Source organism: Bombus affinis, chromosome 1, assembly GCF_024516045.1.
Source record: "Bombus affinis isolate iyBomAffi1 chromosome 1, iyBomAffi1.2, whole genome shotgun sequence".
Lineage (NCBI taxonomy): Eukaryota > Metazoa > Arthropoda > Insecta > Hymenoptera > Apidae > Bombus > Bombus affinis.
Genome location: NC_066344.1, coordinates 20,414,030 through 20,439,124, shown reverse-complemented (window position 1 = coordinate 20,439,124; position 25,095 = coordinate 20,414,030). Strand labels below are relative to the sequence as shown.

The window sequence follows — 25,095 nt, the reverse complement described above, 5'->3', positions numbered from 1 at the left end:
TTATGATTTCACTCTTTATTATACATTTTTTGACATAGTCTAAAAATATATTTGGACCAAACATCATTCCCTACAATCATTATTACACATTAAATTATAATAATATTGCAAATCTTCACGGATTGTATATCGTATTTCTCTACCGAATCATTGATTCCATGATCGTGTTAATGCATTCTATACAGATGATCATTCTCGATTTGTTCTAATACTTGGCTGTATTTTTATGCGCCTAGGATGCTCGATGAACCAATTAAATACATTCTAACTGCAGTTCAACTGAATAAGTTTTTAGTAAAATCTTGTAATAAATATTGAGAATATAATGAGAAGCGTTTCAAACGTCAGCGAACTGGAGGAGTTGAAATAGTCCCTGTGAGTGTACAACCAGTTCTCAATGGTTTCTTGATGGACATTAAGCCATACCAAATTTCTGGTTGCCTTCAATAAGATAGTCTGAACAATGTCTGGTTCAAATCTCTCCTTCGCCAAAAACATAATTAACTGTCAAGAAAAAAATTATTGCATACTATTAATTATTAATAACTGGAGAATCTTACTCAAAACAATAATAGATATATTTACAAGTATGAAGTTTAAGTTACTACTATATAATGGAGAACCACAATCAATAACCAGTTATTGAATGTATAAAAAATGTTGAATGCTATAATTTTGAATATATCCTTGATTATAATCATTTATAATATTTCATAAATCTATTATCTATTTTGAGGACCTTTATATCTTTTGATATATCAACTCATCATATCTTTTGCATGTGCTTTTACATTATAATTATGAAACTTTCTTATACTACGACAATTGTGTATAGCACGTTTAAACATTTGTTCGTAGAAGTTTTCCTCGGATTCATTCTGTATCTCTTTTCACTGTTGGCTATTTTACTAGCGATTCCTTGTAAGAACATAATAACCAAAGTATACGTCAAATATATTGATTAGCCATGATGTCCTTTTCAATTCTACTCTTGTCATATAAAAATGATTGAAAACATTTATAAGTTAGATCAGACAAAGGAAACGCATGAGTGCATGAAAAACGACAATAAGAGCATATTTTCATAAGGAAAAAGAAAAATTACATTGGAGGCTTTGTTAAAATTCATTTTGTGATAAAGATCGATCAATGCATTTAATTAAAGTAAGAAGAATTAATATAAAGTTTTAAAGTTAACATATTTTAATTAAACGTTATCGTACCTGTATAAATTGATCCTCATTTGTGATAGCGCCTGCAATTATGTCAACACTAGATTTGATGATGTCTTCGGCTTTGTTCCTGAAATCAAGAAGTTCTGTAGATTATACCGAATCAATCACACCTCTATATTATTTGGTCGAATTCTCAACGATGAAAGCAATTCCAATTGTTAATTACAATTTTTTTATCTTCTCAACTTCGCTGGAGAGCACTTCGAGAGCAATGCTGACACCCTTTACGTTCTGAGATATTACATCTAGAACTGCATTATCAAATGTCACAATTGCGTTTTCCTGAATGGACATGTGCAAGTATTCCTTCAGAAGATCTACTGACTGGGAACATGCCAAGAGAGAAAATAAACTCTTTTTTTCGCCTTCGTCCTTCGTTTTCAGGAATTCGGTCAGAGTGTAGTTCCATGCTTCTTTATTTGCAGATCTTATTCCGTCGCAGAGAATATTGTCTTTCAAGTCAATGTCGAATCTGTAAATAAAGTAATTACTTTTTTGTTAAAAAAATTCATCTTGCACTATACATATTGACTATCTCAATATCGGCAATATCATTTAATTCTGCTTCGATCCACCATTTTTTGTGACTCAACGTCTTGCTTTCGTTTCAATCGAAAAAATGGGTTTCTAGTGTTTCAAAGAAACTTTTAGCATGCAATTGAAAACAGGAATAACGCATACTAATTAGCGATTATTTCTCTCAATCATAAGAAATATTCTATCGATGGGAAATGATATAGAAAACGGAATACAGTCAGTAATTTATATTATATACATATTATATATTATATATTTATATATTGTATATATATATATATATATATATATATATATATATATATGTATGTATATAGTATTGTGGACAAAAAGCATAGTATGTAGTATCGTGGACAAAAAGGCCAAAGATATCGGTCGAACCGTAAGCAATGTCGCGAGAGCCGAGGCGTCGTCGGGTCCATCAGTGTGTCGTCGGTCCTTCAATGGAATAGTCTTTTTTTTATATATATTTATTTATTGAAATTCACAATTTGTCCAATTTGGACATTTGGTAGAATTTTTTAACAGTTATATTAACATGTTGGTGGCTACCCCCAGCGGAGTACCATCCTCGCGTTTGCTAGATTATATCCTTTATGAGGTCAGTTGAGTGCTTCCTTTTTATCCTTCTGTCCATGTTTATGGTTTTGAACGTTTCCGCAGCTAGTCGGTTTGGGTGTGTTGCTATTCTTGATTTGTATTTTTCTGAGTATCTGCTAATTTCTTCCCTGACCTTTGGGATTCCCAGGTCCCTCCGTATGTCATCATTTCTAACGTACCATGGTGCGTTTACTATTGTTCTAAGGATTTTAGCTTGTATTATATCCATTTTGTTTACATGGCTCATTGCTGCTGTCTCCCGTATTGGTATTCCGTACGTTCAGATTGGTTTTATGATCGCTTTATATTTTTTTAATTTATTTTCTATGCTTAATTTGGATTTTCGGCTTGTTAGCCAATGCATTTGTATTCTTGTTTTCTGTATTTTTTCTATCATTGATTTAGTATGTAGATTCCATGTGAGTTGTGTATCTAAGTGAAGTCCTAGGTATTTGACCTGTTTTGTTTGTGTTATATGCGTGCCGTTCAGAAGGATGTTTGGTGGTATCTTTTTTCGTAGCGTGAATGTAATATGTTTGCATTTACTGGGGTTTGCTTTTATTTGTTTTTCTTGTAGCCACTTTTCTATTTTTGTGATATGATCTTGTAGTAATTTGACTGCCGTTTCTGGGTTCGTATGCCTGACTAGTATAGCTGTGTCGTCCGCGAATGTCAGTATTGTGCTATTGGTAGTTGTTGGTATATTCGCCGCGTATAATGTGTGTAGTATTGGTACTATGACGCTTCCTGCGGAACCCATGCCTTCATGTCTTTAGCTTCAGAGTATGTATCCTTGATTTTTATTACGAAGGTTCTGCTGCTCAAGTAAGATTTTATTAATTGGTGCATTTGTTCCGGGAATTGTTTCCTGATTGTTTGTAGTAGGCCTTTGTGATTTATTTTCTCAAATGCTTTCTCTATGTCCATAAAGAGGGCTTGTGCAGTATTGTCTGTTTTCTAGTGCTAGTATTATTTCGTTAATGAGCCTGTGCATTTGGACCGCGCCGCGTGGTGAAAGTCCTGCAGAATATCCGCTACATAGTGCAACGAGAAGGCGAACACGGGGGGCCGCGTACAACTTCCGCTGCAGCCGTCCACATGAAGTGGTGTATCGTTGATGTTAGTGATGTAAGTGAGAGCAGTGAAGATGAGCACTTCTGAGGGCAGATGTGATGGTCAGGAATGGCTGAATGTTGTGTCGTAAGAAAAAAAACCTGATTAGAGATCGATCAAAACAGTGTCGTCTGTCCTTCGGTTGTTATTACACAGAGAAAAAGCCTATGTGACTAAAGTCACCTAGTTCTTGCGGAGTGTTAACAGGATGGGATTAAAATAACGCTAATAGTGGGAGACGATTTGAATTCAAAGAGTTGTTGAATCGAGAAACGTTGAGCCGTTGATCGGAAAGCGTTGAGCGGTTAATCGAGAAGTGAGAGTGTGTCGAGAGGTCAGAGTTAATCGAGGAGTCGAAGAGTAGAATTATTAGCATTGCCGTGTTGCGAGAGTTGTTAGCGTTGTTGAAAGATTGAGTGCTTAGCGTTGTGAAGTTGCGTGACTGACTAGCGTAGCTGAGAGATTGAGTTGTTAGCTTGTCGAGTTGCGAGAGCGGTCGAATTAAGGTAAGATTGTTACATTTAGTTCAACTTAAACATCCATCGTTTTCTGTCTAATTAATATCTGTATAACTAATTTATTGTAAATAAATTACAAATTATAAATAGTGTGAGGAAAAATCTATACCTAAATTTCCTCGATACTACAAGTGGATGCCTGTGGAGTGTTTGTTTCGGAATCCAAATTGAAGATCTGGTACTAATTTTTTCTTTTCTATTATCGATTTTATGCGATCATATATTATTTTTACCAGTATTTTGGAAAACACTCGAAGTAGTGATATTGGTCTGTAAGATGCAGTTTGGTGTGGGTCTTTGCCTGGTTTAGGTAACATTATGATCTGTGCTAGTTTCCATAGTTTAGGAATGTATTGGGTTCTTAATATTGCATTGAGTATTATGGTCACTAGTCTTATCGCTTTTGGCCGAAGGTTCTTCAAGATTTTGCCATTGATCAGGTCGATTGCTGGTACTTTGTTGTTTTTTGTTTTCTCGATTATGTTTCTAATTTCTTGTGCTGCTGTTTTAGGTATGGTGTACTCCTTGTCGGTTGTGATAATAGTGGTTTGCGCATCCTCCTCCGTATGGCTTTTGAGATTGCTGTTGTTGATAATGTGTGGTGTGAATGTGTTGCAGAGGTGGTTGGAGAATTCTTCAGCTTGTTCTTCGTTGCTTCTTGCCCATGTGTTATCTGCTTTTCTGATTGCTGGGACGGGTATTATTGGCTTCTTTATCTTTTTCGTGGCATTCCATAGGGAGTAGTTGGTGTTCTCGTGTGTAGAGAGTGTCCCTATGAACTTTGCGAATTCGTTATTGTTGTGCTCCTTTATTTAGTTTTTTATTTCCTTTGCAAGTTTGTTTAGGTGTTTTTTGTTTTCTCAAGTTCTGTGTTTTTGCCATTTTGCTGTTGCTTTTCTTTTTTCTTTAATTTTGTAGTGTATTTCTTGCGGAATTGTTATTGTTTGTCTGCTGGTTGATTCGGTTGTAGTGGTTGTCCTTGCTGCTTCTTGAACAGTTGCTGTCAATGTTGCTACTGCCTGTTCTATGTGTTCAGGAGTTTTCAACGGGATGTTTCAGTTTATTTTGCTTTCTATTATTTCTTTGAAAGTTTGCCATTTGGTGGATTTATTGTATAGTGTTTCTGGTTTGCTATAAAGTATTGGTTTGTTTCTGTATTCAATCATTATGGTTGTATGATCGGAGCTGAGCTCGAGGTTGGGTGTTATTTTTGGTTTGTTTGTGTTTAGTCCCCTTCTAACTGCAAAGTCCAGAAGATCTGGTTTTTTGTTCAGGTCAGTCAGCCAATATGTCGGTGTTCCTGTAGATAATATATTGTGGTTATTATTTCGAATGTATTTTTCCAGTGTTCTGCCTCGAGGTGTAGTGTTTCTTGATCCCCATAGCGTGTGTTTTGAGTTGTAGTCTCCCGCTGCGATGTACTTGTCCCCTAGGTCCTGGAAGTATTCTTCCCACATTTGTGATGTTATTTTATGTCGCAAAGGCACATATACTGTTGACAACTGGAAGTAGTTGCTGCTAGTTTGAACTGTAACAGTGGTTGCTTGTAAATATTCTTTGTTAACTTGGCTGTGTAGATAATGTTTGATATCGTTTCTGACTATCACTGCTGTCCCTCCGTGCGCTTTTCCCAAGGGGTGTTTGGTATCATTTATGGTGTAGTATGGTATTTTCATGTAGCTTTTTGTAGTAAAGTGTGTTTCTGAGACAAGTAGTATGTCTATATGGTTATTGTATATGAATGTTTTAATTTCAAGGGCCCGTTGTTGTAGGCCGTTTGAGTTCCTGGCTGCTATTTTTGACGTGCCCGTTTTTATTTTTTGCTTAGCACGTTTGTAAGCAGTTGTAGCATGACTGTGATTTGTTGGGTTTGCTGTCTGAGTACTGCGTTTTGTTCGCTTATCATTCTTGTTAGCATTTCGGTGTTCTTGATGGATTGTTTGAGCAGTTCTTTGATTTCTGTAGTGTCGTTGTTACTATTGGTTGCCTGAGTGTGTCCATTGGCTGGTTACTTGCGTGTAGTTTCGACTACCAAAGGAGTTGGTGCTGATGTGTTTAGTGTTTATTTGGTATTCTTTGGGGTTTTGTGCTGTCCTGTTGGACTTGTATGTTAGTGTATGCCCTATTTCGTAGAGGCGGGAACAGTTTGCATTGTAATTGTTTCCTAGCTTCACAACCTTTATGGCTGGCTGGGTGTTTTCCGTTGCAGTTATAGCATCTAACTTCCTCTATTTTCCCCGTGGATGGGCAGTGTATCGTTAAATGATTTTTTGCACATTTAACTCATGCCGGGGTTCTATTGTAGTAGTTTTTTGTGTGGCCGTATTGCTGACACCTTATGCATTGTGGAATATCTTTTTTATGTCTAGGTGGCTCCACTTTTACTATTGTGTTTAGTAGTTTTTCTATATCGTATATGTCTTTGTTATTGTTTCTAGGTTCTAGTTCGACTAGAAATTTAGTTTATGTTGTTATTGACCTTACCTGGTGTCCGATTTTTGCAAATTCTTCGCTTATTTTGTCGGTATTAGTTTTTACATGTAATCCCCTGATTACTGCTTTGTAGCTTTTGTCGGCTTTGAGCTGGTAGGTGTGATACGCTGCGTTTTTATCATTTAGTGATCTTGTCACTTTTCTGAATATTTCTGGGGTGTTGGTTTGCACTTTCACCTGGTCTATTTTTATCTGTTTGATAACATAGTTATCTTCCCTGCAGTGTTGTTTAGTAGTTCAATGAGGGGGTCTATCATTTTCACATCTATGTATATTGGTGGTGGATGAGGAATGCGGGTTGTCGGACTTTCCGTTGGGTCCGTTGCTGTCTCTTCTGGCAGTGCGCTAAATGAATTATGCAGTTTGATATCCTGAAGCCATTGTCTTTTCTCTAGTGTTTTGGTTTTCCTCCCGCTTGCGAACGCGGTTACTTTGCGTTTTTTGCTGGATGTTGCCACCGTCCAGCTTTCTTCATGGTGTGTTGGTTCGTTGTCCTCGTCGTTGGCTTGTGATCGTTATCGCCTTTTTTCTGCATATGTATAGTCTGTAGCTCTATTTATAAAATATGTGTCTCCTGAGTTGGTTACTTTTATTGGTGGAATCTGCATGATTCCACGTTTTGTCAATGGGCGTTTACTTCGCCGCTTTCTTTTCCCTCTTGCCGTACTTTCACTGGAGCATTGTTTCGTACGTCCGTTTAGGTCGCTTGCACAGGCGGAACTGAATGGAATAGTTTCATAGAAAAGGCCTACGTGACCCTGGCCATGGGTGTTTGCAGAACACATGCGTGGTGGAGCAAGAAAAAGACAGAGGGACGCGAGAAGTCAGAGTGTTGAGAAGTCAGAGAGAGTGAGTGCAGAAGCCGGAGAGTGTGAGTGGAGGAGCCGGAGAGTATGAATCGGGAAGTTGAGAGCCGAGTATGATAATAAGACGTACGACGATATTGTAATCAGTTCGTTGTATTGAGTATTACTTGTTAAATTAACTTAACTCCAAATAAAACATCATTACTTATCCTTCCTCTAAGGCCCATTAAGATACTACATATATTCTCTAATTAACTTTTACTATCTCGTGATACATAAGTTTTCGTATAATTATAGCAATCGTCATGATTCAATAATATGCATTTACGTTTAACAATTGGAAAACAATATGATCGCAAGATTTGAAAATGATATACACTATCGATAAATCTTCATTTATTGTGAATAAATCAACAATAAAAGGTAGGGAAGATTAAAAAAGAAACAAGTGAGAGCAAAAATAGCAACTTACGATCTACTGGAATTACTTAACCATGCGTTGAACTCTCTGTTGGTATAACTTTTGCATTCGTCAACACCAGCGCAGCAGGCCCATTCCATTGCATCTACCCTAAGAAGTTTCACGATATGGGGCTCTTCGCCTTTCGGATACGGCTCATACCTCACTTGACCCGTCACGGATTTCATTATTTTTCGAATATAACTCTGCAACGATTTTGAACTTTTATTTAAACAGAAATAGAAAAATTGGTTACATTAGAGTAAAAAGATCTTTCGGAAGGAATATAATATGTGCAGCCTTCTTATTACGTAAATTCGATTTCTTCTGCCTACTATCTTTTGTGTAAAATTGCCTATTGTCTGTTTTAAAATAGAAAACGTGCAAGACCGTAAATATTATGAATGAACATGATATGTAAAAATCTATAAAATATCCAGAGTACAGTACTCGGTTTAGTATTTAATAGGTAAATTAAATTTCTGTCTGGGTCTTAATCCTTTAGTTGTGTTCATAAAAATATGAATTTGCATAAATATTCGGAGGCTGCTTCTCATAGAATGATTGAACAAAAATTACATTAGAAAAGATGGCTTATAGCCATTTTTCATCGTGTGTATAATGATATATGACTACTATATTGTTTAGTCAATTAAAAACTTAATTTTTAAAATATACTAAGTTAATAATTCTATAAATTAGAAATAATTAAATACAATTTCTCTATCACCAATAGAATAGCCGTTATTAATATAACTATTATAGGAAAATAGTTCATACGTGCTCGACTTATATTACCAACTCGACTATATAATTATCAAAATGAATAAAATATATCAAAAATTATCAATTAAAATATTTAGCTTCTTTAAGTCATATCGTGTTATAAATATATGTATACCATGAAATTATTATATTGCTCAGAAGTACGTAACATGTTGTGCAAGAATTGTATATTCCTGAAAGTAGTATGCCAAGGCACGTAATCTGTTTCTCTCTCAAGGTAAAGTGTGAGTGTCAATGCAACCGTATAGTTCAATCGGTTAGTACGAGCCATGTTTAAGGCATCATCGATTAACTGAGCACGGTTCAAGACGTGGATATTCTCGTAGTTATCCGAATTCAGCTGCATCGACAACAATTTCCACATTTCTGGCTCATAGTTCACGCGATAATAACCTAAAACAAACCGAGCAACTAATAATTAAAAAATGAAAGTATGTATGTGTTATTCATTTTGCAAAAGATTAGACCAATTCAGATATATTTATAATAACGGTTGGCTTAATTATCTTGCACGCTTTTTAAAAAGTTTAGTTAATTATAAATATAATACATACACATTTTTTATAACGTTAAGATAGACTTTTACAATATTATAAATATTTGAATTTTTTTACAAAGTAGTTAAACCATTAAAAATTGTTGATTTTTCAGATAACACAATTATAAATTAAGAACATGTTGTAATTGTCTGATTTATATATTACAATATTAAATTATTATGACATTTAAAGCTACGATAATTATTATTGTATTGAAATATTTATAAGAATACTTTTTCAAGATTTGTAAGCTTCGTAGCTCGAAATTTGAATTAGCAATTCCTAAAAAGCTACATAATAATAAACATGTTGTTTCTAACTACTACACAAACATGTTGTTGTTAATTATGTAAATATTTCATATGTTTTCACAGCAACTATATTTTACGAAATTGAAAATTCATTCAATTTAAGTTTTATTGGTGCGTAATTAAATCACTATAAATTCTTGCATAAAAATAGTTTGTTTTTTTCTAGGCAGTAACTTAAGCACCAGTTTATTATTCAAAAACTTAAAATTATTTTGTATTGTATATGTTTTAGTTAATAGTTTCAAAACAGTTATGTATTAAATTTTCTTCAAATCTATTTATTAAAAAGGGACTTATATTCTATTTATAGTTTCATAGGGCAAAAGATGATACTAAAAATGGATAATTTAATTTTTATTGGAGGAAAAATAGACAACTAAATATTACTTCCTAAATTCTTGTTTCAAAATCAGTAATTTGATCGTGTATATGAGTATAGGAATTTTTAATCCAGTCTTTCTAGTACTACAATAGTTATACTACAGAAGCTTGATTATTGGAAATATATAACCATGAAACGCGCCATTTCTTCATTTTTCACATTAATCGTATCAGGATATTTATTATTTTTAGGCATATTTCATCCTAAAATGAAAATTATTGATGTTAAACCTATAGTAATAAATTTCAATATATGTATATTCAGCGTATTTCATCCATATAAACAAAAAAAATTCTTTAGATCTTTGGAATTCTTGAATTTGTATATGGTTTGTTTAATATGGTATGTTTCCGCTTTGGAACTATTTACGTATTCAATTTGTTACGAGTTCGAAAATATGTTATGTTGCGTAGAAATTATGCGAAAGCATGGATAATGTGACGAATATATTGCCCAATAAAACGTAAAAAGAAATGTGTTATTTCATGTATTACTACTGTTGTATTAGTATTAGTTGTTGTAATTTATTAGTTGGAAGGAAATGGTCCCATACTTTTTAATAGGGTTATAATTTCAACTACGTATTCTATAAATATTAAAACTAAATAGGATCAAAACCCTACAATGAAAATGTATTGATTTCATTGTTATATTTTAATCTTACAAGGAATCAGCCCAAAATCTCCCATTAATTGATGATGACAATCATATTCTACTATACTAGACATTCTTAAATATAGCCAATATTACTCACCTGCTTGCTGCGTATTCACAATAATCCACCCGTCTGTCTTATTAAACTTTATCGTTTCATTACGGCCTGGTTTTAACCACATAATTGGAGTTGTATTATTAAAGTCCATGCTAGACGACTTGACGTAAGTTATAGGCACCCACCAGTTTGCGTCATTTTTAGTTTCATAAAATGAAAATCGTTCTTGACTTAACTGCAGTTCATTGTCATGGTTTCGCTTCACATTCACAACCGGATATCCTGCGTTGTTCACCCATCCGTCCATGATTTCCCCGAACGAAGCTCCATCCCATTTTTTATTCTTTCCAAGATGCTCGAAAAGATTTGTCGAATTTACAACATTCTCTGCACTGCAAAAATTATCCCTCGTTAATATGATTTGTCGGCAATACAAAAGACAAAAACTTGAAAAACCAATAACAAACATATGTAAATATCTTTTAAATGAAAAATGTTTACAAATATTTAATTTTTATTTGGGAAGTGTATATGACTGTAGAGTCACAGTGTTTTTTATGAGTAATTGAACGATACTCTAAAAATTTTTGTCGTATTCTTTCAGTTCATCGCGTAACTTACCTATTGTGTTTAAATATTATTAAATCATTTTTTTTTATTGATCTCATTGAGCGTAGCAAATACGTGTGCTTCTTCTGGATACATATATCCAGGTTTTTCATTTCTATTCCTAAGTCAAGGTTGTAATTGTATATTTTAATCTCGAAAAAGGTACCAAAAGAGGAGCAAAAGCGGAAGACTTGCGGAAAATGCTAAATATACGTATCTACAATATGTATGAAAGCAGAATATGGAAAGATGTCAAAACAAAGGACAAAGACAATCTGTATGAGTTGCGAGATTCCCGTTTGCAAAATATTCTATACAAAATATTATGTATGATAAGAAATGATAGATTTATAAATATGTGTATCTATACATATATAATATGCAGTCGGCATAATACAATGACAAAAGATCGTGAGTGTTTAACCTTACTTATCTTTACTGGAACACGTATGCATGTCCCATCTAAAAAAGCTGCTGGATCTCATACGCCCCAATTTTAAAAATTGAAAGAAATATAAGTTTTAAGTTTGATGTACATTCATGCCCAGCTTTGTACTTACTTTCTAGGATGGAAAAAAATAGAATCAAAATAGGAAAAGGTCGGATCGAAGAGGTTAAATCGTTACTATCCTATAGAATTGCTTACAAATACACCTTTTGTCTGTAGACATATAAATTCGCAAAGATGTACGTTGTAGATTTTGTTAGTCAAAAATATTGATAACTTTTTCTTTTCTTTTTTTTTTTGCATGAATGTTGTAATGTGCGATCTAATTTGTATGAACATCGCAATCTATATATGTCGGAGATGAAAGAATACTGGAACCTTCCCTTTGGAACTTTGGGAAGACCCCTAGTATTGTAATTTAGATTTCACCATAGCCGAATTAAGAAACTGTTGTCATTCGATTCGACTGTACTTATTTGAGATTTATGATAGTGAGCTCGGGCTCGAGGCGACAACCAGTCGCCGAACGTAGTCGCGGTCAAGGGATGAGCGTTTTGTCTAACAAAGGCATGAAGTAACTCTATAGCTCTCCTTAAAAGAAATACTTAGGACGGGGCACGACGGTAAGCATTTCAACGATTTCTGTCCCGTGGCACGCCACACGCAGACTCTATTCTTCGAGTAAGATGATTACCAGATGTCGACGCGTCTCCACAGTACATGTTCAGCTAGCCCGAGGACCCGCTATAAATCTTATGATTTGTTTAACTAAAGTCCTTCAAACCGACAAACATTCCTCGTTCCAACTACGAGAAAATAGGACACAGATTTCCATCTCACTCTCACGAAACAGTTCGTTCGTGAGCGCCGAGGCGTGCAGACGTGCCCGGCAAAGTCCACAAAATAGCAAGTACCATCCAGTTGCTGCTGAGTGCCGAGACGTGCAGACGTGTGTCCAGTGCCCTGTGAAGTTCACAAAACTCCACGTGACGCCCAGCTGACGAAAGCAAATCCAACTAACCTAGCCAGGGGTTAACAGCCTCTCGACTAGTTCTTTCACACTGAACTAACTAGCTCGATGATGGCTCTATCATTTCCAACAGGCTCCCCGGAGCAAAATTATAACACCGCCATGTTTCCTCCCCCGTGGCAAGAGGGCAACGCAACTATCCTGGTAAATGACCACCACACGAAAAAACGAAAGCTCGAACCGACCAAGACAAATGTAAACAAGATTCAAACCAAACCATCAGCCAGCCAAGTGACTACCTACAATAGATTCTCAATTCTGGAGTCCACGGAAGACTCCATGATTACAACCGAAGAGGTAAATAATCTCCATACTCAAAGAATTCCCCCTCCCCCGCCGATATTCATTAACGACGTAATCGACATACAGTCAATGATTAAAACTATCGAAAAAGACAGCAGCAAAGAAGACTACAAGCTAAAGATTAACAACAACCAAGTGAAAATACTGCCGTCCCACCCAGACGCCTATAGAAAGTTAACCAAGCTATTAAAAACGTTAAACGCCAAATTCCACACGTACCAGCTCAAACAAGAAAGACCATTTCGAGTGGTGCTACGCAATATCCATCACTCAGTCGATCTAGACGAACTAAAATGCGAACTGTCAAATCACGGCCACGAAGTAACTAACATCAGTAACATTAGGCATAGAATCACAAAAAACCCACTATCCTTATTTTTTATAGACCTAAAACAAAAAACAAACAATAAAGAAATCTACAATATCAATCGGCTGATGAACTCCATAGTTAAGTTCGAGCCACCTCTTGTAAAGAAAGAAATAATAGAATGCAAGAGGTGCCAAAGGTACGGCCACACGCAGAAATACTGCAATCACAACTTCCGGTGCGTAAAATGTGCAGGTAATCACCCCACTGACCAATGCACTAAATCCCCGGAAACCCCCGCCAAGTGTATCCACTGTCAAGGAGAGCATCCTGCGAACTACAAAGGATGCTCAGCCTACAAATCGCTACATAATATAAAGTATCCAAAACTGAGACCCAAGGACATAAACATACAAGAACCTAAACCCCAAAAACTCACCACACCAACAGTATCCTATGCGCAGGCAACGCAAGGAAACGCATACAACTCGAAAACACACAGTGTACACACAGAAAATAGAATTCCCACCCCACCAAGCACTGACAGCTTTACCAGACTCGAAAAACTTATCGAGAAGCAAACTGAGCAAATTAACAACTTGCTGTCACTACTCACACGCTTCATGGACAAATTCATAAGCACAGAAGCAAAATAAAACCAATGCGAATAGCTCTGTGGAACGCCAACGGTCTAGCTCAGCACAAAGCCGAACTAGAACTATTCTTAAAACAACAGCAAATCGATGTGATGCTCATATCCGAAACCCACTTCACCGACAAAAACTACCTCAAAATACACGGCTACAACTCCTACCACACCCAACACCCCAGCGGAAAGGCTCACGGCGGCACCGGAATCATAATCAAGTCAAACATCAAGCACTACGAACTTCAACCATTCCAGAAAGACTACCTCCAAGCAACAAACGTAGCAATAGAAGACTGTCATGGTACAATCACCACCTCAGCTGTATACTGCCCTCCCAGACACTCCATCGCCAAAGAAGACTTTGACCACTTCCTGGACACCCTGGGCAGCAAATTCATAGCCGGAGGAGACTACAACGCTAAACACACCCAATGGGGCAGCAGACTGGTTACAGTAAGAGGCAAAAACCTCCTCAACAGCATATTAACCCACAACCTCAACTACCTTACCACGTACGAACCCACACACTGGCCCACCGACACAAACAAAATACCCGATCTCCTTGATTTCTTCATAACTAAAAATATCTCGTCAAGACACGTCCAAATCAATTCCTCGGCTGATCTCTCCTCTGATCATTCCCCCGTGATAGTAACAGTCAGTTCAACTATCATCGAGAATACACCTAATGGCTCCATTCATAACCAACACACCAACTGGCAGCTCTTTAGAGAAGTCTTTACCCATACAACTTCAGCCTCAACCTCACTAAAAACCAATGATGAAATCGAAGCAGCCACGGAATACCTAAATGCGAGCATAATAAACGCTATCCGCGTCTCCACACCGGCAAAAACGTCCACCAGCAACCACGAATACCCCCAGTACATACTAAAAAAAATAGCAGAAAAACGTAGACTAAGAAGGATATGGCAGACCCATAGAACACCGGAGGACAAACGCAAACTAAACAACGCAACTAGAAAACTATCCAAAACCATAAAGAACTACAATAATGACCGTTTTCACAAATATCTCGCCAGCCTGTCCCCCACAGCCGACTCAAACTACTCACTATGGAAAGCCTCCAGGAAACTCACGCGCCCCCCACAAATAATACCTCCAATCCGCCGCCCGCAGGGTGGATGGGCGCGTAGCCCTATAGAAAAAGCCAACCTATTTGCCAAACATTTGACTGAAGTATTCCAACCCCATTCCTCCATAGCCGCAGCGGACGTCACCGAATACCTGCACACTCCCTTCCAAATGTCCCCTCCTATTCAACCCTTCACTTCTGCAGAGATCATAGAAGCAATCAGTCGCCTAAACCCCAAGAAAGCAGCAGGTCACGACCAAATAGGAAATAAAGCAATCAAGGAACTTCCCATAAAAGGGATTGCACTCATCGCATCAATCTTTAACGCCATCCTCCGCCTTGAACACTTTCCTAAGGCGTGGAAAATCTCACTAATGACCCTCATCCCCAAACCCGGTAAACCAATATATGAAACCAGCTCCTATCGCCCAATCAGTCTCTTACCTACCCTGTCTAAACTATTCGAGAGGATGCTCACGAATCGTCTCCTTCCACTCCTAGAAGAATTGAAGACTCTCCCAGATCACCAATTCGGCTTCCGAAAACAACACTCAACAGTAGAGCAAATCCACCGCATAAGCCACATAATCAGCCAAACCCTTGAAAAGAAAAAATACTGCTCAGCCGTATTCCTAGACATCCAACAGGCATTCGATAAAGTATGGCATGAAGGGCTACTCTACAAGCTTAAAAAAATCCTACCCCACCCATACTACTCCATCTTAAAATCCTACCTAACCAACAGACAATTCATAGTTAAATGTCTAGGCGCCACTTCTGCAACATTCCCAATAAAATCCGGCATACCGCAAGGTAGTGTCCTCGGACCCCTACTATTCTCCATCTACACTGCCGACTTACCCATATCAAACGAGGTAACAATAGCAACATTTGCCGATGACACAGCACTATTAGCTACCCACGCAGACCCAGCAATTGCCTCATCCACTCTCCAGCGAAGTCTCGACTCCATGGAAAAGTGGTTCCAAAAATGGGGTTTTAAAATAAACGAAAAAGAATCCTCCCATGTAACCTTCACGCTCCGAAAACAAACCTGCCCCCAGATCACCATTAACAACACAATAATCCCAAGCAAGGACTCCGTAAGATACCTGGGCATGACCCTGGACAGGAGGCTAACTTGGGAAAAACATATCTCCGAAAAAACAAAGCAACTAAAGGAAAAACTAAGAAAATTCTATTGGCTCACGGGCCGACGCTCCAAACTAAACATACAGAACAAAATAACCCTCTACAAGGCCGTAATAAAACCTGTCTGGACCTACGGAATCCAACTATTGGGAACAGCAAGTAACTCCAGCATTGAAATACTCCAACGCTTCCAATCGAAAACGCTAAGATCCCTATTAAATGCACCCTGGTATGTTACGAACGAAACAATCCACCGAGACCTCAAGATACCTACAGTCAAAGATGAAATACACAAGTTCAGAAGCAGATATAGCACAAGAGTCAACAACCACCACAACCCACTAGTCACCCAACTACTGGACACGACGGACCAGATCCGCAGACTAAAAAGAAAATACCCACTAGATTAAACCATTAGTCCTACTAGAATCAACAATATAAAACTATTATAATCCATGTCATTGTATCACGCCAAACTAAGTTACTGAAAATTCTCAACGAGAATTGATTGTAAATATTCTAATAAATAAATAAAAAAAAAAAAGAGAAAATAGGACAAATCTATTTTTCTCACGAACGACGCTTCCTCTTCTCGAACTCTCTCTTATGGGCGGCTAGCACCCTTCCCTAACCACCAACATGGAAATTGACCAATTAACAATATCGCCAATTTCCCTCACTTTCCGAACGAAGGCTTTTCTCCACGAATCCGATGATTTCGTGCCCTTAGGCACACCCATTATAGTTTTCCTCGACAGCGTCACTGTGACGGAGAAACACTCCCTCGGACGAGGTTATCAACGATTGAAGTATCATTCTTATACGTATTGATTGCTCCGTGCATCAACCTTGATTACAACTTAGACGCTAACGAGGAGTAAAGTTCGTCATCCCGTTGACCGCGGATTCGTTATCAAACCTCTAGGATTATTGTCATTAGCTTCTCTAGTATCTAATTATCGCGATTACTTGTCAAATTCTGTCATAATCATATATGCCCTAGTAAGTATCTCCTTTATTGCATAACGATAACGTCTAATCCAAACGGGGATTCGTTTCACGCTCCTAACCTTAACCCAAATCTTAACGCCAACCCGACATATATATATGTAGTATCGTGGGCAAAATGCCTAAGGTATCGGCCGAACCGTAAACAAAGTGGTGAGAGCCGCGGCATCGTCGGGTACAGCAATGTGTCGTTGGGTCTTTTTAAGTGGGTAGTTTCGTGGAAAGGGCCTGCGTGACCCTGGCCACGGACGTTTCAGGACACGTGTTCCGAAGGACGGGAAAAGGCAAAGAGACGCTAAAGGGAGAGGTAGTTGAGAAGCCGGAGAAAACGGATGCAAAAGGTGTGCAGAGTATGAGTTGAGAAGCGAGAGCGAGCGAGTGTAGAAGCCGGAGAGTGTGAATCGGGAAGTCGAAAGCCGCCTATGAGAATGAGACGTATGACAGCATTGTAATCATTTCGTTGCTTCGAATATCATTTATTAAATCAAAACATCATTACTTGTCCTTTCCTCTAAGACCCATTTGCATACTACATATATATATATATATCGCAAATCACCTTGGAGAGTTTACTGATATCGTCTAGGCAGTCAGTCTGAAAGTAACCCAGCTTCTCAGTTAACGTGTCTGCGTGCTACAAAATATATTCTATTGCACAAAGAGTTTTCCCGTTGACCGTGGATTCGTTATTGCACCCAAGAACATTGTCGATAGCTTTCGTTAAACTTGTTAACTATTACGCGCCTAAAATTTCTAACGAAAACCCGACATATATATCATATAAATGACTTAAATATACGTACTTCTGCTTGAGGTATTCCTTTAAACCTTCGTGGAAAACGTTTTCTGTCAAGATGTGTGACATCATTCGAATAACTGACCCCGCTGCAAAGATAGGGATACACATTAGAGATTGGTTTTAAATAATTCATGATCATTATTCAATAGCGATTATTTATGTTTGTTATTCATTATTCAAAACATGCATATGTAAACAATATCTAGATTTCTTCCAGGATCAAATGATATACATCTGTATATGCATCTTATTTGTTTTTTTTATTTTTAGTTTTGTTAATTACATTTTTATTAAGGATTGCAAAAGAGAAATAGTAAAAATTCTTTTCAATTTAAGCATTTCTCATGTTAAGAAATGCTTCACCAAATGAGTCGCGTACGTTTCATATGTTTCATTTAAAAATTTTGAATAAATTCACCAATAAAAGATATTGACCGTTCACTGTTCCATTATATGTAAATATGAATATTACACAGACCATTGTCGACTTATATCATTCTTTTTTAAATTATACGATAATCTTCTAACTACAAGGAGCGATGTAAGATAGCAAATTATATTGATAATAATATTTTAGTCTTTGAATAAATATCCTTGTTCTCATATTCGATTATATTTCTTAAAGCAAAAATGATAATGGTAAAAATCTTTTATAATAATTATATTTTTTAGATTTTATAATATCAATATAATGCAATAAAACAGTAGGTACGATTCTTTTCCAGTTAACTCTATATGCGATGTGTGTGCAATGTCAACAAATATCTACACCCGACTCGAGAAACCTGAACTACCTTGCACACGACACCAACTCACAAACCAAAGGAATATGAATTCGACATGTAGGCATAAGATAAACCAATATCTAGAAGGGCTGGGTCTTGATCGAGGCTTCAGTCTTTCGGTAACGGTCTAATCGCAAACTTATAATCTTATTATAGAATAAAGGTATATCGAATTCTGGTTCAAGAAACCAACATTTTTTTATTATTATTTTCCTGTCATCTTTACGTGACACGTGCAAAAAATTTTCAACTTATAAATACTATTAGCAAATAATGCATTTTCACCATTAATGATTTTTCTAATTTATTTATTTTTTCTAATGCTTTAGAACTGGAAAATCCAGCGATTGTGATGTTCATCTTTACATTAACGTCTTGAGCTTAGAAAATCATTTCCATTAGATTAGAGAAAATGTTGTCATAAGAACAGGGAGATATTCAATAAATTAATCTACAATCCTCAAGAAATTCCACCTCTAAAGTCCATTCTTCCATTAAAAGTTTGCTTACTATTTACAATGTTACATTATCATATTTGTGTTAGATTGCTAAATATTCTACTAGTATTACATTTTCATAAAACACTTTTCAACTTTATCATTAAATAATTAATTTAATGCAATATAATGAACTTATTTTTTCCAATTTTAATGTAGACAAGTAAAGTACTTATTTTTTAAAATATTTCTCGTATTTTTATTGACAAGATATTAATTTCTTTCAATAATCTGCGCTATGTAGCTTGTTATTCTTCTCTTTGAACGTTTGTTTTTCATAGAAATTATTAATATTAATAATTAATCAATTAATTGCCATACTAATAATATATTCAAGAAATATAATCAACGCCATTCTAATGTATCTCCACTAGAACTCAAAAGTATCCTGCAATTTAATTAGAGTATCACAGTTAATAATTATGTGTTAATAAATAATGACGATATTCTGTATTAGTATTATATTATTATGACAGCAAAATTACTTATAAATAACTAATAGATATGGAATCAACTAATTTGATTTGTGGAGTGAAATCAGTTATGATACATTTTTTTAACAAAATTTTTACCAAGACGTTATGGAGAGCTTATTTATCCTCAAACTGCATACATATGTAGTCTGTAGTCTGTAGCTGTAGTCAAAAATGAAATAGAAAAGATTTTCCATAAAATATAATTTAATGAATTGAAACTTATTATATAATTTATTCAAGCAATAGTTATTCGAATCTAATACTTCTTATCATATTTCAAATTTTAAGATACTGTAGTAGACGAAAGGCCTAAGAGATATCTGGAGAACTATAAACAACGTCGCGAGAAAGCCAAAGTACTAAGAGGCCCAACAATGTACCATCGGTCCTTCAATAGAATACAGACAACACCAAATTTACAGCACGCAGTGAACATTAATCACAGTAACACCAACACCTTTGGTAGTCGAAGCTACGCGCAAGTAAACAACCAATTGCCACCCTTGGACAACCAAAATCAGAACAATAACAGCAACGACATTGCTGACAATTAAGTAGGCGACTGATCTAAGGGTAGAAACCCGGTAAAGAGATGTTAACTGTTCGAAAGATGAAAAATCATTGAAGTTTAGTGACGATGTTGTGGCGGATGAAAGCTAGTGATGGGTTGGTCTATGGTCACGAAAAGAGCAAGGGCAAGTTGTTAAGGGCAAGTTTTCATTAAGAAAGGTTTTTCTTCCTTTTGTTTAATTCTTTACTAGATTATATCCTTTGTGAGGTCTGCTGGGTGTCTCCTTTTCAGTCTTCTTTCCATGTTTGAGGTGTTGATCGTTTTCGCAGCTAGCTGGTTCGAGTTTGTTGCTATTCTTGCCTTATATCTTTCCGCATAACTGCTGATTGCATGCTTAACCGTTGGTATTCCCAGGTCCCTCCGTATATCCTCATTTCTGACACACCAGGGTGCGTTTACTATTGTCCTAAGAATTCTAGCTTGTATTGTCTCTATTATGTTTATATGGCTCATTGCTGCTGTCCCCTATAGTGGTATTCCGTACGTCCAGATTGGTTTTATGATAGTTTTCTATATTTTTAATTTATTTTCTATGCTTAATTTGGATTTTCGGCTTGTTAGCCAATGCATTTGTCTCCTTGTTTTCTGTATTTTTTCTACTATTGATTTGATATGTAGTTTCCATGTGAGTTGTGTATCTAAGTGGAGTCCTAGGTATTTGACATGCTTTGTTTGTGTTATATGCGTGCTGTTCAATAGGATGTTTGGTGGTATCTTTTTTCGTAGCGTGAATGTAATATGTTTGCATTTATTGGGTTTGCTTTTATTTGTTTTTCTTGTAGCCACTTTTCTATTTTTGTGATATGATCTTGTAGTAATTTGACTGCCGTTTCTGGGTTCGTATGCCTGACTAGTATAGCTGTGTCGTCCGCGAATGTCAGTATTGTGCTATTGGTAGTTGTTGGTATATTCGCCGTGTATAATGTGTGTAGTATTGGTACTATGACGCTTCCTTGCGGAACCCATGCCTTCATGTCTTTAGCTTCAGAGTATGTATCCTTGATTTTTATTACGAAGTTTCTGCTGCTCAAGTAAGATTTTATTAATTGGTGCATTTGTTCCGGGAATTGTTTCCTGATTGTTTGTAGTAGGCCTTTGTGATTTATTTTCTCAAATGCTTTCTCTATGTCCATAAAGAGGGCTTGTGCAGTATTGTCTGTTTTCTAGTGCTAGTAATATTTCGTTAATGAGCCTGTGCATTTGGACCGTGCCGCGTGGTGAAAGTCCTGCAGAATATCCGCTACATAGTGCAACGAGAAGGCGAACACGGGGCGCCGCGTACAACTTCCGCTGCAGCCGTCCACATGAAGTGGTGTATCGTTGATGTTAGTGATGTAAGTGAGAGCAGTGAAGATGAGCACTTCAGAGGGCAGATGTGATGGTCAGGAATGGCTGAATGTTGTGTCGTAAGAAAAAAAACCTGATTAGAGATCGATCAAAACAGTGTCGTCTGTCCTTCGGTTGTTATTACACAGAGAAAAAGCCTATGTGACTAAAGTCACCTAGTTCTTGCGGAGTGTTAACAGGATGGGATTAAAATAACGCTAATAGAGGGAGACGATTTGAATTCAAAGAGTTGTTGATCGAGACACGTTGAGCCGTTGATCGGAAAGCGTTGAGCGGTTAATCGAGAAGTGAGAGTGTGTCGAGAGGTCAGAGTTAATCGAGGAGTCGAAGAGTAGAATTATTAGCATTGCCGTGTTGCGAGAGTTGTTAGCGTTGTTGAAAGATTGAGTGCTTAGCGTTGTAAAGTTGCGTGACTGACTAGCGTAGCTGAGAGATTGAGTTGTTAGCTTGTCGAGTTGCGAGAGCGGTCGAATTAAGGTAGGATTGTTACATTTAGTTCAACTTAAACATCCATCGTTTTCTGTCTAATTAATATCTGTATAACTAATTTATTGTAAATAAATTACAAATTATAAATAGTGTGAGGAAAAATCTATACCTAAATTTCCTCGATACTACAAGTGGATGCCTGTGGAGTGTTTGTTTCGGAATCCAAATTGAAGATCTGGTACTAATTTTTTCTTTTCTATTATCGATTTTATGCGATCATATATTATTTTTACCAGTATTTTGGAAAACACTCGAAGTAGTGATATTGGTCTGTAAGATGCAGTTTGGTGTGGGTCTTTGCCTGGTTTAGGTAACATTATGATCTGTGCTAGTTTCCATAGTTTAGGAATGTATTGGGTTCTTAATATTGCATTGAGTATTATGGTCACTAGTCTTATCGCTTTTGGCCGAAGGTTCTTCAAGATTTTGCCATTGATCAGGTCGATTGCTGGTACTTTGTTGTTTTTTGTTTTCTCGATTATGTTTCTAATTTCTTGTGCTGCTGTTTTAGGTATGGTACTAGTTTCCCTGCCGTGTTGTTTAGTAGTTCAAGGGGGGGAGGGTCTATTATTTCAACATCTATGTAGATTGGTGGTGGTTTAGCGATGCCGGTTATTGGTTTTTCAACTGAATGTGTTACTCTCTCTTCTGGCAGCGCGCTAAATGAGTTTCGGAGAGCCATTCTTGTAGCCATTGTTGCTTATCTGCTACTATTGCTTTCCTACAGCTTATGCACGGTGTTACTTTTCATTTTTTGCTGGAAGTTACCACCTTCCAGCTATCCTCATGGTGGGTTAGTTCGCAGTTCTCATCATTGTTTTGTGTTGTTTCCATGTCTATTTCGTTTATAACTGCACAACCTTGTTCTTCGTTTATTGATTGCCTTGAGATGGTAGAGCTTGTGTCTCTATTTGTGTACAATGTTTCGCCCTTACTTGTAATTTTTATTGGTGGAATTTGCATTTTCCACCATTTGGCGATGGGTGATTTCGTTACTGCTTTCTCTTCCATTTGCCGCACTTTCACTGAAGCACTGTTTCGCACGTCCGTTTAGCTCGGCTGCTCGGGCAGACCTCGAATGCTTAAAGTGCTTCATGAAAGTATGTGAACACTTGCCGTAGAAAATTTTTGAAAATTATGGATACGTATATTGTGCCCGTTATTCGAACCTTTTTGAAATTTCATTAATAAAACAACTACCTGATTATGTTGATAAAATTTGTAATCAACTCAAAAGTATAATTAGAGGTAATTTATTGCAAGAAATATACTTATTGCTAGTAAAAAATAACGAACAGCGTAAATAGTGTAATGAATAATTGACTGTTGGAATACTTGGTTAATCTTTGCAAAGTCTGTACTTGTAATAAATATTTTGTAACTTTCTATTTAAATATTTTATCAAAAGATCTTTTTATAAATCGTACCAATATAATCATGACAGTCGTATCCGATTACAATGCCTAAAGAAAATTCAAATGAATAATATATGGTTTTGTGTAATATATTCGTACGAGTTCATATATTTTCGCGAATTATAGCGTATGTATTGTACTTCATAAGCAACAATGTGTGTATTTTATTTCGATGATTCCGCATGAAGAATTTAAATTTGGTAAAAATTACTAACAGATCCGTTATAGGACGTCTCCCAACTATTTATCGTCGAAAGTCTCACCTTTTATTTTTGCCTGATAATGTTTTAGTTTAAGGTTTAATATATTAATTAATTGATAAGATACATAGGTACCTATTATCTCTTGCCCTTGACATTTGCCAATAAATAGAAATCATTAATGGTCACACAGTATTCGTTTATATCTTTTATCTGATGTTAAAAATGTTGCGTCGAACTTTGCTCTGAATATTCTCGAACATATGTATTGGGAATTACTTCTAATAACAATGAGAAAGCCTCTTACCTTTCTGATATGCAATATCGTCGAATAAGCTACTAATTTCTTCAGGCGTGTTCGCGTCCATGTTCATGGGACGCGAATTTTCACCTGCATCTACAATGAAAGCGTTTCCTTGTATGTTGTCAACGACAAACACTTCGTCTAATCGCCATCCGGGTAGTACCTACATATATATTACAAATGTACTAGATATGATACAAGAATACGTTTAAAGTATTCGGCGAGAATTTAATGGTGAAAGATATATTAGTTGTTAATTGATGTAGAGGTCAGAAACATACGTAGAATGCATAGCTATATTAATAGTCATATAAAATATAAGCAACTGATAATTGAAATTTTGAATGCAACAGAAATTTATTATCGAATTTATAACAATTCTATTATAACAAATTAATAGATTATAAGTAGAAGACGCATTTATTACACTTACTTTATGAGTAATAATGTATTGGAAGTAGTCTGCAAATCCTTCATTCAACCAAATCCACGTCCACCATTCTGGACTAACAAGATTTCCAAACCACTGATGCGTAAATTCGTGAGCTATAATCGTAGTTATACTTTGCTTCGTATAAGTTGTGGTAACACCGTCTTGATAAAGAAGAGCGGACTCCCTGAAATGAAGAGTTTCTATCGAAGTCTGCCATCAAAAATATAATATTTTTTAACTAGATTTTAATATTGTATTAATTGCAGATATAAACATGAGATATGACTATTTTTAATATTTATTTACTGTCTCTGAGATTTGCACTTAGAAATTTCTTAATATGGAATTTAGGGCGAGGCTCTTTATATTTGGGGCAATTTAAAAGAATGTGTTTAACGGTAGCTTAGCAATTGTAAATGTTATTCGTTGATGAATTAGATTTCTCAACTAGATATACATATGTATAAACCTTATGTAGACAAAAAGCCACGACATTTGGTTTTCTTAAAAACAAATTTCTAGTTTTCAGAAAGCGCATCATTAAAACTCTACTGGTATGTTATTTGTTTGATTCATCATCCATTCCTGAAAACTCTTATACGCTTTGGTCGAAAATTTAATGAATTCGCCATTGAAATTTGAACTTTGACCTGTTAAATCGAATTGTGGTTTTGATCAATTTTGA

At 36.2% G+C, this 25,095-nt stretch overlaps 1 protein-coding gene and 1 long non-coding RNA gene across 8 annotated transcripts in view; one reads left to right on the top strand and one right to left on the bottom strand.

The window, feature by feature from the left end:
- The window catches only part of LOC126917643 (aminopeptidase N-like), a 143,167-nt gene continuing 118,072 nt past the window's right edge, over nucleotides 1–25,095 (bottom strand). For all 7 annotated transcript variants that reach the window (XM_050724778.1, XM_050724760.1, XM_050724768.1 and 4 more), the window contains 9 exons: nucleotides 24,411–24,594; nucleotides 23,981–24,140; nucleotides 17,898–17,979; nucleotides 10,535–10,884; nucleotides 8,664–8,941; nucleotides 7,775–7,968; nucleotides 1,402–1,707; nucleotides 1,224–1,302; nucleotides 1–504 (listed from right to left, as the gene is read on the bottom strand). In XM_050724778.1, the coding sequence (XP_050580735.1) occupies nucleotides 292–504; nucleotides 1,224–1,302; nucleotides 1,402–1,707; nucleotides 7,775–7,968; nucleotides 8,664–8,941; nucleotides 10,535–10,884; nucleotides 17,898–17,979; nucleotides 23,981–24,140; nucleotides 24,411–24,594 (1,846 nt within the window). In that variant the 3' untranslated portion in view covers nucleotides 1–291. The remainder of the gene's footprint in view (nucleotides 505–1,223; nucleotides 1,303–1,401; nucleotides 1,708–7,774; nucleotides 7,969–8,663; nucleotides 8,942–10,534; nucleotides 10,885–17,897; nucleotides 17,980–23,980; nucleotides 24,141–24,410; nucleotides 24,595–25,095) is intronic.
- The window catches only part of LOC126918181 (uncharacterized), a 61,249-nt gene continuing 50,861 nt past the window's right edge, over nucleotides 14,708–25,095 (top strand). The window contains exon 1 of the long non-coding RNA XR_007711256.1: nucleotides 14,708–15,183. This is a non-coding gene — a long non-coding RNA (uncharacterized LOC126918181). The remainder of the gene's footprint in view (nucleotides 15,184–25,095) is intronic.